At 36.9% G+C, this 19556-nt stretch overlaps 1 protein-coding gene across 1 annotated transcript in view; it reads right to left on the bottom strand.

Moving 5' to 3' along the window:
- LOC150104980 (transcription factor Sp1-like) overlaps positions 1–19000 on the bottom strand; it is a 72958-nt gene extending 53958 nt beyond the window's left edge. The window contains exons 1-3 of the mRNA XM_090395096.1: positions 18938–19000; positions 18257–18823; positions 17897–18163 (exon numbers count right to left, since the gene is read on the bottom strand). Of these exons, the coding sequence (XP_090251222.1) occupies positions 17897–18163; positions 18257–18823; positions 18938–19000 (897 nt within the window). The remainder of the gene's footprint in view (positions 1–17896; positions 18164–18256; positions 18824–18937) is intronic.
- Positions 19001–19556: the final 556 nt, after the last annotated feature.

The raw sequence follows: 19556 nt of genomic DNA, 5'->3' as shown, positions 1-19556 counted from the left end.
TGAGATGCTCGAGGACGATGAAAATCCGGGTCATCCAAAAACTGGACTGAGCGAAGTTAATATGCAAAAAGTGCGTGATTCCATCAAAAAAAAAACCTGAAATCGTCTGCGAGATTGATTGAAGATGAATTGGGGATTCCAAAATCAACTGTGCACAACATTTTGACCGAGAGTTTGGGCCTTCGTAAATTGAATTCGCAATTTGTCCCACCAAGAAAATTTTGATTTGGAACCTTCTCCACTTAGGCATGAAGTTGAAAGAGCAGTTAAGCAGCTCAACAGCAATAAGGCCCCAGGTGCAGATGAAATCCCAGCAGAGTTAATTAAGGCCACAGGAGATGGAGGGATAAGAGTGTTTCAAAGATTGATTACAAGGCTATGGGAGACAGGATCATGGCCTAGAGACTGGAAGAAGTCAGTTTTCATACCACTACACAAGAAAGGTGATATGAAGGCATACAAGAATTATAGAACTATTAGTTCGATATCTCATGCAAGCAAAATTTTATTAAAGATCATGCTAAATAGGATTCAGGCAAGTTGAGGAAGAGATGCCCGAGGAACATTTAGGAAAGATAGGGGGCACCAGAGATCAGATCCTTTGCCTTAGACAGATCATAGAAAAATATAAAGAATTCAGACTCTCTCTGGTAATGTGTTTCTTAGACTACTCTAAAGCTTTTGACTGTGTTGAGCATGTGAAACTGTGGGAAGTAATGAAAAGAATGGGTTTTCCTCAACACACTATCAGGTTGATAGCCAACTTGTATAAGGAGCAAGAAGCCACAGTAAGAACAGATGTTGGATTGACTGACTGGCTTCAAGTTGGAAAAGGAGTTAGGCAAGGATGTTTACTTTCTCCTCACTTGTTTAGTATATATGCAGAGGACATCATGCATGAAGCATTGGATGAGCTCAAGACAGGAATTAGGATAGGAGGTAGATTGATCAGTAATCTGAGGTACGCTGATGATACAGTACTCCTTTGTAATGACATGGAAGAACTAGGACTAATTCTTGACAAAGTTAACAAGATCAGTAATAACAGAGGACTTCAACTCAATTCTAGCAAGACAAAGATCATGGTTCTCAAAGGAAAAACAAACAGAGAAGCCCTTGAGAAACAAATGTATCTTAATGGAGAAAGAATTGAGGAAGTCAGCAAGTTTGAGTACCTGGGATCCATTATTAATGTGAAGAATTGCTGTTCAGAAGATGTCAGAAAAAGGTTAGGTTAGGCATGGCTAAAACAACAGTCAGAGACCTGTCTAAAATCTGGAAGGATGGATCTATCTCCATGGGAACAAAGTTGAGGATTTTGGATGCAGTTGTTTTTCCAACAGCAACTTATGGATGCGAGACTTGGAACCTAAAGAAGTCAGATAAGAAACGGATATCTGCTTTTGAGATGTGGTGTTACAGAAGGCTGTTGAGGATATCATACACTGAAAGGTGTACAAATGAATGGGTGTTAGAAAAGATTAGTAGAACTTTAAGGCTCCTTAAGGATATTGACAGAAGAAAATTAAAATATTTTGGACACATAGAAAGGATGGAAGGAGGACTTCTCAGAACAGTAATAGAAGGTAAAGTTCCTGGAAAAAGAGGCAGGGGTAGACCATCAATGAGATGGATGGATGGATGGCATGTGTGGAGTGACTGATCTTCAGAGAGTTGAGGCTGCCAGAAGGGCAAACAACAGGACTATATGGCGAGGCCTAGTGTGGAACATCATTGAGCATCGGAGTGACCATACGGCATCTGTAGATGCCCAGTGAACACAGACAGACAGGACCTCATTAAAATAAAACTGATCGTAAGGACTCAAACTTCCTTGAAACGATCGTTACTGGTGATGAAACTATGAGCCCGAAACAAAGAGCCAGAGTGCTGAGTGGAGACCACTAGAAGAGGGGCATCCGAAAAAAAAAGTCGTTTGGAGAAGTCGAAAGTAATGACAATGTTGATTTGTTTCTACGATTACAAGGGCATTATCCACAAATAATTCATTCCGTCTGGCCAAACAGTCAATTTCAAAATTTGAAGCGATTAATAGCGAGAATTGGTCACGTATGGTGTGAATATCGTGATGCAGGCAGCTGATCACTTTTCCACGATAATGCACCATCTCATCGTTCGAACATTGTGAGACAGTTTTTGAGCAAAAACCAAGTTTTTGTGTTGGATCACTCGCCGTATTCACCTGATTTAGCACCCTGTGACTTCTTTCTCTCCCCCCCCCCCCCCCCGACTTTATTTCCCGATGAAAGGAAAGTGATATGACACCATTAAAAAACTTTCAAGCGGCAATATGTTTTAGCTGCCAAATTTAATGGGTGTAACAAAATTTTTCATCTTGTATCATTTCCCAGAGTAATACATGGACTGCACTACTGCTTTGAATGTGTTCTTTCTCATTCATGCTATGTTGTTGAATATTTGATGGTTCAAGATAAGAGGAAGATATGTTGCTCTCCCCAACTGTTGAACTTTATTGAAACAGATTGATCTAGGATTCTTCATTATTATTTTGCTACTACAAAATCTGCATGAATTGTATATTTGCATAGTGTTTATTGGAGAAATGTAGAGCACTTTTAGTTAAGTGATCTAAAGTAAATTGTGCATATGATTTGTGACATCCTAATATAATCTTAGCTAATCAGACTCTGATCTGATATACATACCAAGAAATTAATCATTCCAGTGTCCATTAATTGTTTTACCTATCCTGAATAAGTAAGAAAATTCATTATGTCTGTTTGAACTTTTACCAGTTTAATTGAACATATGCCAGCCTGAACATTGTTGGCCTGGTTGGCTGAGTGGTTTGCGTATTCGCTCTCCAGCCAAAAGGCTGCAGGTTAGATTCCTGCTGTTGGCATGGATGTTTGTGATTTTCTGTGAAAATACTAGTGGGGGTGCGGATGGTAGATGGCGTTGGTGTAGTTACAGTTCGTTGTAGTTGAGGGAGACGCAGAGCTGCACACCCCCCCCTTCGATGAGTCTTTGGACTCCCTGCAGCTGTCACGTAATAATAATAATATTGAAAACCCATCCCAACACTTGATTATTCCAAATAATTGGCTAACTAGAGTGGAAGGATAAGATATGTACTTGCTATGATGTCAGTTTGTCTCTTATGAATACAACTGCTATGCATTCCTTTTCTATAAATGCCATTCCAATCTCCTGTCCTTTCTCATAACAATTTCTAAAATTTCTGCTTTCCTTTTTCCATAATTACTGTTTCAACTTTATGAAAACCTGAAATTATCTTGATTGAAATGGATGGTATTCATTACTTGCCCCTGCTCCCATCCATTTCAATCAAAATTCCTAAAAGATTTGCTAAGGTTCCAAGCAAAAATTTAGCATATTACAAATACCAAGAAATTTGTAAGGCAAACTCTAACTGTATACTTCACCTATATTTCAATTCACAACAGCTGCAAAAAACGATCCACAAATCCAGATGTGAGAGTGAAGGGTTCAAGTGCAGAAAACTTTTATCTTCATCAAACATCAGTCATGCCTTCTATTCTCTTGCCAACTTGTTAGGTGCAACTTCTGCAAAATCATGAAAATGATTTCACCATTTTTCATATCTTGATGTTATCAGTATAACATCTGAAGACAAATCTCCCAATATGTTATTTCTTTTCCAACTCATGCATAAATGTAGGTGGATCACTTTCTACCATATCAAGAATAATACACTGCATACCACTCCTCCTCCGCCTGGTATTTTTTTATAAAAATATCAGAAAAATCTTGAATAAATTAGATCCTGACGATAATCCCCCCCCCCCACCCCACCTCCCATCCAAAGTTTTGCTTTGGATCAATTATCAATCTTATATTGTTTCAGTTTCATCTGTATATTATCTCGACCTTAGAAACATGCCTCTATTTTAACCCATTGCTCTTCACTATTTAATACTATGGGCCAATGTTTAAAAATAGATGAATTGTGGGCTGCAATTTTTTTTAATGAAACATTGATATAAGGTGGTATAAATATAAATGTCCTATTTCATTTCTTAAACCTTTAAGCTCATTTTATTAATATTAGAACAATTGAAAATTAAAATTTCAAAAAAAACCTCAGTTAATAAGAGCACAGTAGACAAACTCCTAAAAGAGTTTGCATGTCCATTTAGTAGATGCTTTTCATTGAAGATTGAAGTAATGCCTAATAGTGGTCAGTCATGCTGCTACTGTGTTTTGACTTTCAAGATTTTTTTCTTCTTTTTTTTATATAAAATGTAAAAAAAAAAAAAAAAGTGCTTAGGGGTCAAACCTGTATAACTGAGAAGAGAACTCCACATAGCCTTTAAAGGAATGTGGAGATCTCACCAGGGCTTCTAACCTAATGTCCAATCCTCACCTTTTCATGGTGCACCCTGTTAGATATCTATCTGGATAGTGAACGAACGAGGATGGGCTTGCAATTTGGGATTTAGCTGACCAAATTGTATTCTTATTGGCTTAAACTACAATTTAAACTGATGTTACAACATGACAGAATTTCATGCTGACTGGGGCGTCGCTTGGTTAAACAAAGCCTCCCGTTGTTTTCACCTGGAAACCAGGGCAAACAGCAAAAAGTCAGCTACTGGAAGATTTTTTTTCTTTAGTAGTAAAAATCCTAAAACGTACCCCAATTCAACATCACCAGAGTTCAAGATCGTTACTATCAACATAACCTTGAATGGCAAAGAAATGAAGCTAACTGGGGAATTGGATAAGTACCAGATCAACATAATATAATAGGAGTGAATGAAACAAAAACAAACTGGTGTGATCTTTCTTTCTGAACAATAAACACAAAATATTATATTCAGGCAATGACAATCAGGGAAAAGAAGGTATAGCTATAGTAATAAAAAGAATATACAAATCCAATCTTCCTGAATGGCAGGCAGTATCAAGTGGAGTGATGTGAGCAAATATGAAAATAGGGGAACTGGACAATGAGACTTATTTGTGCCTTTGATCCCACAGAAGGTTTTACTAAGGTAGAAGTGGAAGAATTTTTTGAGGCTTTAGAGAAAGCAACTGACACAATGAAAAAAGAAAAGTTGGTCCTAGTTGGGGATTTAAATAGCAGAGTAGAAAATGATTGTCAGACATACAAAAATATTTTGGGAAAATTTTGGAGAAAAGAGCAAAGCTAATAATAATGGCAAATACCTGTTGGATTTCTGCTCAGGACATGGACTGATTATTACCAACACTATGTTCCTACATAAAAAATGTGCACAAATTCACATGGAGAGAAGAGGCAAGGAATATGAAAGTCTCATTGACTATGTTATTGTTGATAGTGATGTTTTCTCCCTGGTGCAGGACACCAGAGTGTACAGAGGATTTGAAATTGCAAGTGATCACTATTTAGTCTTGAGCAGAATAAAATTGAATTTCATATTGAAAAGAATAACATGCAAGAAAGTTTTAAAGCGAATAAAAGTTGAGCAGCTCTCAGATGTAAACTGTAGACTAAAATATACAAACATTATTCAAGAAAGAATGAGAGTTTGAGAACAGGAGCCAAACCTTGGAGATTCAGTGGCAAATCCTGAAGAAAACATTGATTCAGCCAAAGAGGTATGTGGTGAGGTTGTCTGAATGAAAAGAAGAAAGCATATCAAAAGTTCCTGGCAAATAAGTCAGCTTGTGGTCTTAGAGAATACAGAGACAAATGTAAGAAAGCTAAACACTGTAAAACTAGCTAAACGAAGTCATGGGAAGACTTTGGTAAGAACATAGACAATCAATATCAGCAAGGTGTCTGTTGAAAAAGCTCAGAAATGGAGGAAAGAGTGCTATGAAGGATTTAGAGATGATAAAGGTGACATGAAAGGTGGAGAAAAACATATCCTTGATGTATGGAAGCAATTATGTTGGGTGGTCTGAAAAGTTCTTGGCCTAACAGTGAAAAAATTAATTTATAATTTCAAAAGTATTTTTATTTTTCAACATAATATCCGTTAAGACTAATACATTTATTCTAGTGCCATTATCCCTTCCCTGTAGTGGTTCTCAGTAAGATCTGTAAAATACACTTCTACAGCTGCAATCACCTCTTGATTCGATGTAAAAACTGACCAGCAAGGAACAGTTTTAGTTTTGAAAAGATGTAGAAGTCAGAGGGAGCCAAATATGGCTAATAAGGTGGATGTTCCAACAATTCATAGTGCAGATCCCTTAATTTTCCCTTTCCAAAATACCTATGTGGGCATTGTCCTGATGAAAGATGATTTTTTTCTTCTGCAAACTGGGTCTTTTCTCAAATTTTTTTTTGTCTAGTCTGTTTAACAGATTGGAATAATATTCCTTTTAATAATATTAAAATGAATAATAATTAATATTAAAATTATTAATATTTTGTTTATTAATAAACAAAATGCCTTTTAGCATCCCAAAACACCAATGCCATGACCTTGTCTTCTTTGGTGCTGAACAACTGGCTTCTGTCCACTATTTTGATTACTATTTGGATTCTGGTGTATACGGGTGAATCCAAGTAAACCCATAGTAATAAATCAACGCACAAAATCAGTTTTATTCTTGTTAAAATGCTCCGAGCACTGTTCAGAGATTTTCATGTGAGTGCGTTTTTTATCTGCTGTGAGCAAGCGCAGCACCCATCTTGCACAAAGCTTTTTCATTTTCAATTCTTCATGCAAAATATATCCTACACGTTCTTTCGAAATGCCTATAGTCTCAACAATTTCACGCACTTTGACTTGCCGGTCATCCAATACCATATCGTGCACTTGATCAATGATTTCTGGTGTTGTTACACTTTTTGGACGTCCTTTACGTGGATCATCTTCATGGCTGGTACGGCCATGTTTAAACCTGGCATCTCATTTCTTAATTGTTGAAAATGAAGGAGAATAGTGCCTATGAACTTATTACCAATAACCACATTTTACCAATAACCACACAATACTCAATTTTTATCCATTTCAAGGGATATATACAACACTTTTGTTTTAGACAGCTGTATAAAACAAACTACTTGATAGAATGACTTGCAATTTCACATCTATGCTTATGACAGATGTACCAACTTAGGAAAAAAAAATCTTACCGATAGTGCTGCCATTTATAGTCAATGCTGAGAACTTTTCAGACCACCCACATACTTCGAAAAATTACTAAATGAAATGAGCAGTCACAGCAATGATAAAAAAACACTCAACAGGCATGCAATCAGGAATACATATCCATACTTGAAGTAGAAAAAGCCATCAAAAGCCTGGAATGGCAGATGGAATAGATGGTATTTGACCAGAAATGCTCAAGTATGCAGGTATCAAGTCTTACAGTGGCTGGCTGCACTGGATAGTTCAGAAGGCCTGGACATAGAGACAAATTCCAGATGATTGGAGTAGAGCTCTCATAGTACCCATATATAAAAAGGGAAATAAAACAATGTGAGAATTACAGAGGTATTTCCTTACTGAGTGTTCCTGGTAAGATTTATGCAATTATTATTACTATTATTATGTAACATCTCCATGGAGTCCAAAGACTCATTGAGGGAGGACACCTACTCTACATTTCTCCATATCCAACCACAACTACATACATTATCTACATCAATGCCATCTACTGCTAACCACCACCACTAGTATTTTCACAGAGAGTCGCAAACATCCATGCACAAGGTGGGATTCGAACCCGTAGCCTTTTGGCTGGAGAGCGGATACACTAATCACTCGGCCAAAAAGACCGGCTTATACTTGAGAAGGATTGTGGAAGGGAAGGTTGAAGAACAAGCTGGATTCAGGCCAAATAGAAGCTGTCAGGATCAGATTTTCACTTTATGACAAATAGTTGAGAAATCATGGGCATATACAAAGATTTGTATTTGATGAATAACCAATTCTTATTTAGAAGTATTGGTCAAGTGTTAATAAACTATTTAATCACCAATATTCTGACATTTCTAATTCAATAACAAAATATTACTGAGCTTGAAACAATACACGTGTTGCGGGTACATGATTTACTTGTTGAGAAACATTTTGTAGTTGGCACTGAAGTTCATTTCATATGTGTTTAGTGATCTGATTGAGGTCTTCCATATATCAGGTAGGATTAAACCTTGGTTCCTGTTGAGGTTTTTTGTGGAACGAGTGACTGTAGCTGCTTCTTTGAAGATTCTGAAACGGTAGTTTTCTTCTATATAAGGCATATAATTTATATAGTGGGAAGTTGGATACATCAAAGAATGACGTATCCAACTATCGACAAATCAGTATCTCAGTAGTGATGGTGAAGATTTTGGGAAAGTTGGTTAGGGATTGCACTCAGAAATGGGTTGACAGAGAATCTCTACTTGCAATAAACAGCATGTGTTTACTAAGGGAAGGTCATGTTTTAGCAACTTGCATGTGTTCAATGTTACCATTGAACCAGACAAGGGGAATGGATACACCGTGATACTTTTGAATATTGCTAAGGCTTTTGAGACAACATGGAAGATTATTGCATAAATTGGAGAATATGGGTATGGATTATAATATATTAGTGTGGATAAGAAGAAGATGGCTGACTGTCATATCAAAAAGTGGTATATGGGGGATGTGAGTCTGAAAAATTAAGGTAACCAGTGGTGTATCACAAGGATCAGTCCTTGCTTATCTTTATTCAATCTGTACATTAATAAGATTGGGAAGGATTTAACAGATGACATATAGCTATTTACTGATTATACAAAAATAGGTAGGGTAACCAGGAATGTGGCTGATATTCAATACCTGCAGAATGATTTGAATAGGCTGGAATTGTGGGCATGGGAAAATGGATGTCAGTAAATGTGAGGTCATGCACTTTGGCATGATTAGATATCCAATGTTGTATTATATTGGTGGGATTATGCTAGAAGAAACTGATCAGGATAGGGATCTTGAAGTGTTAGTAGATAGGAAGTTGAAGTTCAGGGACCATGTAGCAAAGATTGCAAATACAACTCAAAAGATAATTGCAATGCTGAAACAAACTTTAACATGTAAAGATAAGGATGTCGTTTTGCCTCTTTACAAGGCCTTGATAAGACCGCACTTGGAGTATTGTGCATAGGTCTGGCCTTCTGGTTTCCATTGTGATTCTGATACAGTGGAGAGAATGCAAAGGAGAGTTTAAAATCAGGATTGTGGAATACTGATTATGAAGGCAGATTGAGAATTTGTAGACTAGCAAACTGGAGAAAGAGGGCTAATATGATTGAGACTTGCAAACTTCTGAAAGAGTCATACAGGATTTCAGTTGATGGAATTTTTCATTTTATGGAGGATGAGGACAGGACAAGAGGGCATCCTTGGAAGCTGAGAATGAATGCCACTAAAAAGGAGGGTGAGATCTAGATTTTTTTTTCTCTCAGAGTGGTTTGCGATTGGAATGGATTGTCATTGGATGTTGTGTGCAAGAAGTGTGAATGAATCGCATGTTGCCTTCCTCTATGAGTTCCTGAACTCCTTGGGAGGTCTCTCTTAATAATAATAATATTTTATTATCATCTCAAGAGGTGTTCCAAGCAAGTGAGAAGTAACCCATAAGAAAAGCAAGCTGAAGGGAAAACATTCTTAGCCTCTTCCAGGAATAAACAAACCTTGCACTTGCATCCTTAACTGACATAGCTTGCCAAAGAATGGCTAATTTAGAATGCCCTGCTTTTCACCTTCTCTGGCACAAGGTTTCCTTGTAGTATTTACCAGTCTCCAAACACTGATAACCACTCAGACCTCTTCGCATTCCTTTCCATGAAACTATCATCTGTAATCCAGCTATCCAAATAGCGAGTTCATCTTGGATAACAATGTCCACAATTCCAGAAGTGCAGGAAAGCATTAGTTATGCCTGCTAATGTTTTATGTTCTTTTTCTGCTGCACCACTGACCAAGCTGGACAAGAAGCAGAAGTCTCTGCTATAACGTAACACACGTCTACCTACTTGAATTCCTGATAACCCTCTCCAAATACTCTGGATCTCTTTTTGACCAGTTCTCCTTCTGGATACACTACAGAGGTCACCTCTCCTCTTGGAAACTCAGACCAATCTTGTAAATGTCTCATCTCTCTCTCACAGAACACTCCTCCTCCAACCACTCCTGACCCCACATCTTTTGGCACCATAAAGGAGCCAATCGGAATGATCTCTAGAATTTATACTCCTTTCCTTTGTTTGACTACTGTTTTCTCTCATCTGATCCTAACACCTGCTGCAAACGAGTCAATGAAATTATTTTCACTGCATGAAGGCATTCCCCATTCAACCTTCATAATTTGCATCCACTTTCCAAGACCTAGTTCAACCAAAAGTGTATCAAAAGCAGATGAAGAAAAATATTTAGCTTACCACGTATGACTTACATCAAGAACTCCAGTTTCATGCTCTGCTTATACTAAAGTACACAATATACACAAATCAGTCATCAGCAGATCCAAATCCGATTTTATAAAAGCCTACAGCAAAACACTTGCTTCCCCTCCAAATGGAAGCAGTGCCTTGTAATCCCTTGCTAAGGCCATTGGATGTAACTTCCACTCCCTGCACTTCCACCTCCCTCCCAGGAGGGAGGAAGTGGAAGATTAGTTATGTCTGCTAATGTTTTGATTATGTTCTTTTTCTGCTGCAGTGAATTTTTTTTTTTTTTTTTATATACAGGTAGTTACTGGTGTGGATAAGCTTACAGTAGGTAAAGTAAACAAACAAAGTAGCAGTTATACAGCATTTGAAAAACAAGTTCAAAGGCTTACAGTAAAAAAAAAAAAAAAGTTAACTTTCACACGTTTGGGAGATTAAGACCATTATATTTTTGTCAAGATTTTGCTGATGTAAGAAGAACGCCTCACAAGATGCCTATAAGCAAGAATGTCCTTGAAAGAATATTCATGAGTACCATGAATATAAGCAAATATATACATGTATTTATATTGCACAATGACATAAGGTCATTCTACTAAATTGGATAACTTTTTTTTAAAGAGCTCTGATAACAAATTGTATTTCTTATGTTCACCTCATCTAATGTCTGCATATCTACCAGTAAGTTTTTTTTTTTTTTTAAACATTAATCCCATACATGGGAGGTTGAGAGACCCATAAACACATCAATGCCATGTGTGAGGTGCAGATGAGGACTGAAGTTTTTTTTGTTGCTACAGGTTGTAATTTGGAAATGCATTCATGGGGAATGCTGTTCCAGAAGATAAAGGTGGACAGAATAAAAGAGGAAGAGAAACATGTTTGCTGTCTTTGAAGTTGCACAGTAAAGGAATGCTGGGCAGCTACTGCTCTTGTATTAACAGGTGCAACAGAAAGTGGAGGAATGATGATTGCCAAGTCACTAGACCAGTGACCATGGAAGTACCTATAGAATAGACACAGTGCTGAAAACAGAGGTTGAAGTGAATCCGTAAGAGAAGGATCATCTATGAGTCTAATTGCTTGCCTCTGGACAGTGTCAAAGATTTTAAGCAAAGTTTTTAAGTAAACCACTTCAAACATGTGAGCAGTATTCTAGGCATGGGCCTAGACAATTTGTATATTAAGAGTTGGTTGAATGCAAAATAGCATCTTGAACAAAAGAGTGCCTGGTTTTATCGATGCTGAGAAAGCTGTTGTTGAGATGTGTTTGTGTCAGGAAATGTTAGTCCAACCAGAGATCTGATCTTGTCTGATGATTTGTGTATTACTAGAGGTAGGTGAATGAGATCTCTTTTGCAAAAGAAAAAGAGAAGACTATGTTTTGGTGGCATTGAACATGACCAAGTTGTTCTCGTCCCACTGGAGGACAGTACATAGATCAGTTAAGGCACTGGTTGTAGATGACCTTGTAGCCAGGAATCTCACAATACTACATGGTTTGTCAAATGAGTAAGATGAGCAGAGAGTCCTATCAACTGCATAGCTGTGGATAGGATTAATGGTGATTATATGTAGGTCATTTATGAACAGGAGGAAGAGCACAAGTGGTAAGACAGAGCCTTAAGGCACTCCAGCATTAGTGAAGCTGGAAGAGAGGGAGCCATCTACCCTGACTCACAGAGAACGACCAGAGAGAGAGAAAGTTGGCTACCCAGTTACAGAGAGTGGCAGGAAGACAAAAGGATGGTAATTTTGTTAAGCAGGCCATGATGCCACACAGTCGAAAGGTTTGGAAATGTCGAGGGTGACAGCATAAGTTTATCTGAACCTTTTCCATAGTAAGTGTCCAGTGGTGGGTGACGTAAGCTAGGTCAGCTGTTGATCTTGAATGGCAGAACCCATACTAGTGGCTGCTGAGTAATTGGTGGGCCCCTAAGTAGTGGAGAAGTTGGCTATTGATAACTTTCTCCATTCTTTTCGAGAGGACTAAGGTGATGGCAACTGGCTAGTAATTTGATGGTAGACTCCCATCACCCCTTTTTTTTTCTTTTTTTTTTGGAAGAGGATGAATATCACATTGCTTCCATCAATTTGGGATAAGTATAATGGATTGCAGAAACAATGCTAGACAGGTGTTAGCTCTGGAGCACAATGTTTGAGAACAATTGGAGAGGTGCCATCAGGACCTGACTTTTAGTATTCTAGTTATTTAGTAATTTTCTGATGTCTTTTTTTTTGTTTTTTTTTTTTTGTTGTTGAAAAGACACAGGAGGCACATGGCGCTTCGATTCTAATATGGTAGGAGATGATTTCCCTTAGTTGCCTATGTAGGAATTCAAGGAAAAGAGTTATGCCAGGAGGTCAGCTTTCCAGTTAAATATGCAAGACATATTTAAAACTATACCAAAATATCAAAAGAACTGGAAAGCAAATTTGCAGTGAATAATAGGATAAGTTTTGGTGCCATTTACCACATTTTTGAACCTTAATTTATTGCTAAAATATGAAGCTTTGATCTTTATCTCAAATAACAACCATCAATGCTCTTTTGATATTATTCCACATATTCATGTGGAATTATATCAGTAGTAAACGTTTGAGGGAGAGGGGAAGGTTTACTTGACAGACTTATTATTCATAACCTACTGTAAAAACAAAGTTGGTTTGCCATAATCTTTTCTTAAGAGAACCATGATATTCACCTACTCACTATTAAGGTAGATTACATCCCTCACTCCAACCTCATCAACTTCCAAATGATTTAAATAACTTCCTTCAAGTATTATATATCATTAGCAGTCTTGCAGCTCAAATTTATTTCCTCTTCTCCCATAGTTACACCATTCAGATGTTTAATTCACTTCTGTTATCTCTTTTTTTATCATCATCATGCATATCACGGATTTAGGCCTAGCATGGCTTAGAAGTCATCATTGAATCGTTTGAGGACGTCCTGGTTTTCTTTTTCCTAATGGCTTGTACTTTAAGGCTTGTTTTGGTAACCTTTCTATTTTCATTCTTTGAACGTGCTCCATCCGTTTATGTTTATATTTTTTAATTTTTTCTATTACTGTTTCTTGGTTTAATTCTTTCATAATTTCTTGTTTCTTTGTTAATCAAATAGAGAATACTTTGCAGTTTTTCTCATAAACTTCATTTCTGCTGTTATTAATTTTTGTTTGTCTTTTTGTTTTATTGTCCAGATTGTATACTTTTAGTCTGGTTTGTTTTTGAACTAGATTTGGTTTAAATATAGTTAATTACACCTGTTATTTTTAAATATTTTGCAATTTTTACATTTATATCTTTTTCATATGTGATCATACATCCTAGGTAGTTAAACGAATTCACCTGTTCTAAGATCTTGTTATCTATTACTATCTTAGTTCTTGCTGGATCTTGTTTCATTACTCTTTTTTTTTAAAAAAAAAAGATATTCATAAAAGCTTTTGGGATTAACTTGGTATTCTTAGCTATCTATAATCTGAATAAAGTTTTTACGTATATTGTTTAGCATTTTTTTTTTTTTAATTGGTTTCGGTTTGGTGTGGTTTGTCAACTGCAGATTAAATTTGATAAATGACATCAGCAATAAAGTTTCAGCTCAGAGTAAGGTTTGTGTTGGACTTATCCAGTGGATGCATTATGAAACTCATCAATAAAGCTTTCCCATTTTTTTGATGCATACATCAAATATGAATGACAAATAAAAAGTGTCATTCATCAACTATGAATGAATGAATAAAAAGCAGGTATTAAAACATGTGTGAAATGCAACAACAAAGCATAGCATTTGCATAAAGAAAATATGCATGACTGAAACTAAACAAAAGATGGAAGTGCTGGTGGTAATGAAATGGGAGTGGAAGAACTTAGGTAAAAGTTAGAAAAAATGAAGAGTGAAATGAAATTCAACATCTGAATGCTGTGAATAAATGGGAAACAGGTGGCCAATGAAAGTGCCAAGGAATTATTGGCATTGTAATGTTAGGAGTGTGGTGAATAACAAAGTACATAAAACATGTTTTCCAGATATAATGAGACAAATAACAAGCTCAGTATGGAGCTTGTTACAGGGCTCCCACTACTAACAAGTCAGTTAGTAGTGGGAGCCCTGTCCTGATTATATTTCAGGTGCAAACTTTGTTTGCTTACACTTGGAAAAGGATTAAACCAAGTATATAATTTCTTGGTATCTTTAATTTATAGTATAACCAAGTGGAAAAACTTCCAAAACAGTTTAAGACTTTTATTGAAGGTCTCATCAATGGAAACTAAACCCAGGAAGATACTAAGGTTAAGTGAATGAAAAAGTCATTTACTGCATATAAGTAGTAAAATGCTGTATTACAAATATTATTAAACACTATGGATCAAAGATGGGTACAATCATCTCAAATCTGACATCCCAGTATCACATTCTTCCGATCTCACTGTCTTCTTCACTTTGTCCCACCATTCATGCTTTCTTTCATTCCCTTTTGCACTGCACCCACAACTACACTTGATTTTTCCCCCATCAGTCTCTTTCACAATTACTAATACCTTGCGTTGAACAAAATATCTTACTTTGTACAGGCCCATGCCTTCTCTCTCTCTCTCTCTTTTTTTTTTTTTTCTGGTCTCTTTACAAACACATCTTTCACATTCCTCAAATACACATGTTGTCATTATAACAAATGAACTATTTCTGAGAAATCTATGCCTTTAAACACACATGATCTTTGAGCATCCATAGCTGTCGGTATAGACAAAGCCCTTTGGTCAGAAAGACCTGGGTTCAATTACCGTCTAAGACAATGAGGAACCTTTATCTGGTCTCTTGACTAAAAGGTGAGTTAGCCAGTCTCATATGGACACAGAGGGTTTTTCTCCTACTGGAAAAATTTTCACGATTTTTACATCCCCCAAAACCTCCACATCATCCTTTAAAAAAAAAACAAGTGTTTATAAAATTCATTGTTCCTGTGGCATCTGCTATGTAGACCAGACGGAAAGATCAGGGGAAATTCATATGAATAAACACCAAAAAGGCATGCAAAAAAGAAGAGAACACAAATCAGGCCTAGCATACCATACAACTTCCACCGGCCATAATGTACTCTGGCAAAAAACAAATGTCTTACATTGAAAAAAATTATTACATAAGGAAATTTAAAGAAGCTGCAAACATGCTTAGAATTACAACACAATGCAACAAAAACTAGGGCCTAATTCTACACCAAGTTTGGTTAGCACTGATAAAAAATATACCCAAGTCAGACCTCGGACAATATGAACATGACAACATCCAGCATTGTTCAAACTTAGCACTGCACTGAATCTGCATTGGGATATTTAATTTAATGAACAGTTAGATGGCCACAACTGCATAGAATGAACTATTGAGTAATTTTTTATTTCTTGTGTTTAAACTTTTAGTTACCTTTGACCCCTGAAGACGCAAGTCAAACGACTTACGAAACTTGTCGGGTTTGTTTTTTTATTGCTATTTATCTTAATAAACATGTGGTCCAGTTACCGGAATCTTTCTTATGAACTGCTAAACCACAGAAACCTATGCCTACAAATAGAGGGTTTTCTCACCCAGAAACTCATTTTTTTCATCCCTTAGAACAGGCAAACCGGCCCCATGAACACACACACAGATCTACAGCCATGAATACTGTTACCCATAGTTAACTGTAGTTATGCCCATAGTTAACCATGAGTCGCATCATGTTAGTCAACCTCCTACATAGGAATGACACATGAATGGGATCTTTGTGCAACAATCTTGTTCGTACCAATAGTTTGTGTTATCAGTTACAAATTTCAGGGAAAATGCCACTATTAACTCACAAAGCCGCATGATCACAAATGCAGTTCATCTGAGTTATCAAAAATAAATGAAATTTTACCAAAATGCAAACAATATTACCAGTTATTATACAAAATAGCATTTCCTGAACTGTTTTCCCAATGGCATAGTATCTTTCAGTCTTCTCACAAAAAAAACATTTTAAAATAAAGACTGCTGTAAGAAGGTCAAGCTGGAACAAATCATGTTTATACTTGAAAAACCGAAGATTTATATCAAGAATAGAAACAGGGCTGTTTCACCAACACAGGGAGGAAAAAAAAATGAGAATGGAAAATTAATAGGATGAGGCAACAAATATGAGAGTATTAAGTGAAGTAAGGGAGGGAAATAAATATTTATAACAAGGTTGTAGAGTCCGTAATTTGTGTAAAATGAATGCTGATCACTGTGGGAAAGGGGGGGGGGGGATGCTATTAGAACAAAACTTTTAGAGCAGTACAATATGTAATGTATACTATTGTTTTTCTTATGTACCAGGGCAAAAAAAAAAAAAAAAACTAACCATAATCTCTGATTTGTTTGGAGAGATTGTAAATCCTAACAGTGATTGTGTTTGGGCAATAACAAAGAATATGATTTTGAAAAAAAAGTTAATAGACATTGTGGATTTTCTGTTTCAATGATTTGAATTCATTCAGAACTGCCAACTTTAAACTTTCTTGCAAGCCAACAAACAGTTATGACCCTGAACCCCATGTTTACAATTCAGACTGCAGATGAATTAAAAATCAATTTACTCCACTTCTTTATTCAAGTTCTAAGGATAGCCTTTTTGCCATCCATCCTCAATCTTCAGTACTAAATGAAACATCTAACAAAATTCATCTCTCTCTCACACACACAAAAATGGTGATACTGTTAATTATTGTTTTTACAGAAGACTAAAAAATTCTAGGATTTTGTCAAAAATGCAATAATGCATCTGTGATATTTGAATCACTTGCTTAGCAAAAGAGACAAATGAAATAATTATTGTCTTCTGCAAAGTAACTGAGTTCCAGAAAAGAAATTCTCCTGAACAGTGTAATAAAGAAAATTTAGACATGGAATTGCTGAACAAAAGGAGAAGGCCATGTAGAATTAACTGGATGATAAGGAAGAAAGTTATCAGCTTGATAAATATCTTTCAATTGAATAATACTTCTTTTGTAATCAGCAAAATACTTTTTTGGTATTCAGAATTTGTTACTGGTGAACATTAAGCCTCATATGAAATCAATAATACAACATTTATATTTCAAGAAATAAAATACATTATCATCTGCACCAATAACCAAAGGGTCACAAAACTTGTTAATCTCTATAAAAAGAAATTATCATTCAGAACAATGCATTTTGGTTGTGCACAATTCTTAAAGTTTTATTTCGAAACGAACACCATATTCTACTTTATGAGAACGTATTAATATTTCCAAACTTGATAATTATGATATATTAAAAAATCAGCGAATTTATATATTTATAAATATTACTAAAATACTGTTTCAAATATTGACAAAAATACAGTAATTTTAAAAAATAAAATCCAATAAAAGCCCTTAAATGAAATATTTTCACTTGCAAATCAGATTAGTGTAAGTACATATAAAAAGTAAAAATCACTGAAATAAATTTCAAATTTATATTAAGAATAAAAAAAAAATTACCTGGGCTGTTAAGGGTCCCATCTGTGTGGCAAGCTGAGATAAAACCTGGGCTGGCACACTAACCGTAACTGGTTGACCTGCTGAGGACAGAACACCTCCAGGAGCAACTCCTTGTAAAGTCTGCACTGGCACATGAACTGTCTGTAAAACTGTATGACCTCCTGCAGTTGATATGGGTACTTGAACAGGTATAGTTTGTTGTATAGGTCCGATAGGCAACTGTAATGTCTGAACAACACTTCCCATGTTTCCACGAATGGCCACATTCTGTCCTCCAATGTGAGCCACAGCAACACCACCTGGGTTTCCAGCAACACTTTGTAATACAGTAGGGGCATTGTTCTGAACAGATGAAGGAACCTGGACTCCTTGTGCCGCTCGTATGAAAGTCTGTCCGTTAGGCGCAATAATTGCCTGATTACCAGCGATCTGAATAGTCTGTTGAACAGCAGGAATAAAAATTGCTTCTTGACCATCAATGTGGATATTCTGTATCTGCGGGGCTGGAATATATGCAATGTTCCCACCAGATGTTGCAGCCTGGGCAACGATTTGGGTACCTTGGGGGTACACCTGCCCGTTCACGGAAGCCACATTCTGGGTAGAAGCAACGGGAAGGCTCTTCAGGGATGCCGTCGCCCCAGTAACATGGACATTTCCTGCAGCTGCCTGCTGCGCTGAGGCTGCGTTGACACCTGCAACCTGCGTCACCGTGCCATCAGGGTTAAGCAAACCGACAGTTTGTGACTGTACAGGGATGAAGTGCGCAGAACCAGCAGCCGTTGCGATAATTTCTCCGGAATGAAGGACCTGATTTTGACCTACAACCTTGACAGTAGATGATCCCTGGGCACCACCCTCATCTGTTGGAGATCCGATCTTGCTGCAAGTAGCGGCTAAGAGCGCCAACGGGGAAGGTTGGATATCCTATATAGGCGGGGTCAGAAGAAGAAAGGGGTGTGAAAATGGGACGATCAACTATCGCCATCTTGATTCAAAAACATAGGTGGAGCAACTATGAAAATAAAGTATTATACTTACCTGTGAAGTGCTTGCTGGAACTACGTAATCTTGCTGTTGCCCACGAACAGCTACAGTTGTCATTTCAAGTAGCACAACAAACTAAAAACATTTCACTTTCGCATTTGGGTTTCATAAGGCAAACCGTTATGGCGGACCACCACCAGCGTACTAATTTTCATCGTACACGTGCCATCCTGCTAACGAAGCGGTTTAATGTATCATGCCGCGCTCATTATAGTTCCAAATGCTTTTGCTCATAACTATTATTACATTTCTTAAAAGTGTTTCATTTCTAATAGTTGCATTTGAAAAGTAATTTCAGTTTTTTTTAAAGCTTTTAATTAGAAATCGTGTTATATATGCATCATTGGCGCATGCAGCGTTGGGCGGATGTGCGGACGAATACAAGGCGGTACAACACTACCCGCAGCAAGGGTCACTATGGTAGGCGTGACGGACAGGCGGGACACAAAGAATGCGACATAAACAACACCGCCCCTGTGCACACAATCAGGCTATTTCCTCCAAATATAAAAAAAAAATAAATAAAGGAAAGGAATCAATAACCTGGACTTTGTTCGATATGAAACCTAACCACGACACTATACTCAATATAACCAGAATACACCGAGTGCCC

Source organism: Typopeltis vanoorti, chromosome 7, assembly GCF_054136105.1.
Source record: "Typopeltis vanoorti isolate ZY-2024b chromosome 7, IOZ_Tvanoo_1.0, whole genome shotgun sequence".
Taxonomy (NCBI): Eukaryota; Metazoa; Arthropoda; class Arachnida; order Uropygi; family Thelyphonidae; genus Typopeltis; species Typopeltis vanoorti.
This window is presented reverse-complemented; position numbering and strand designations above follow the sequence as displayed.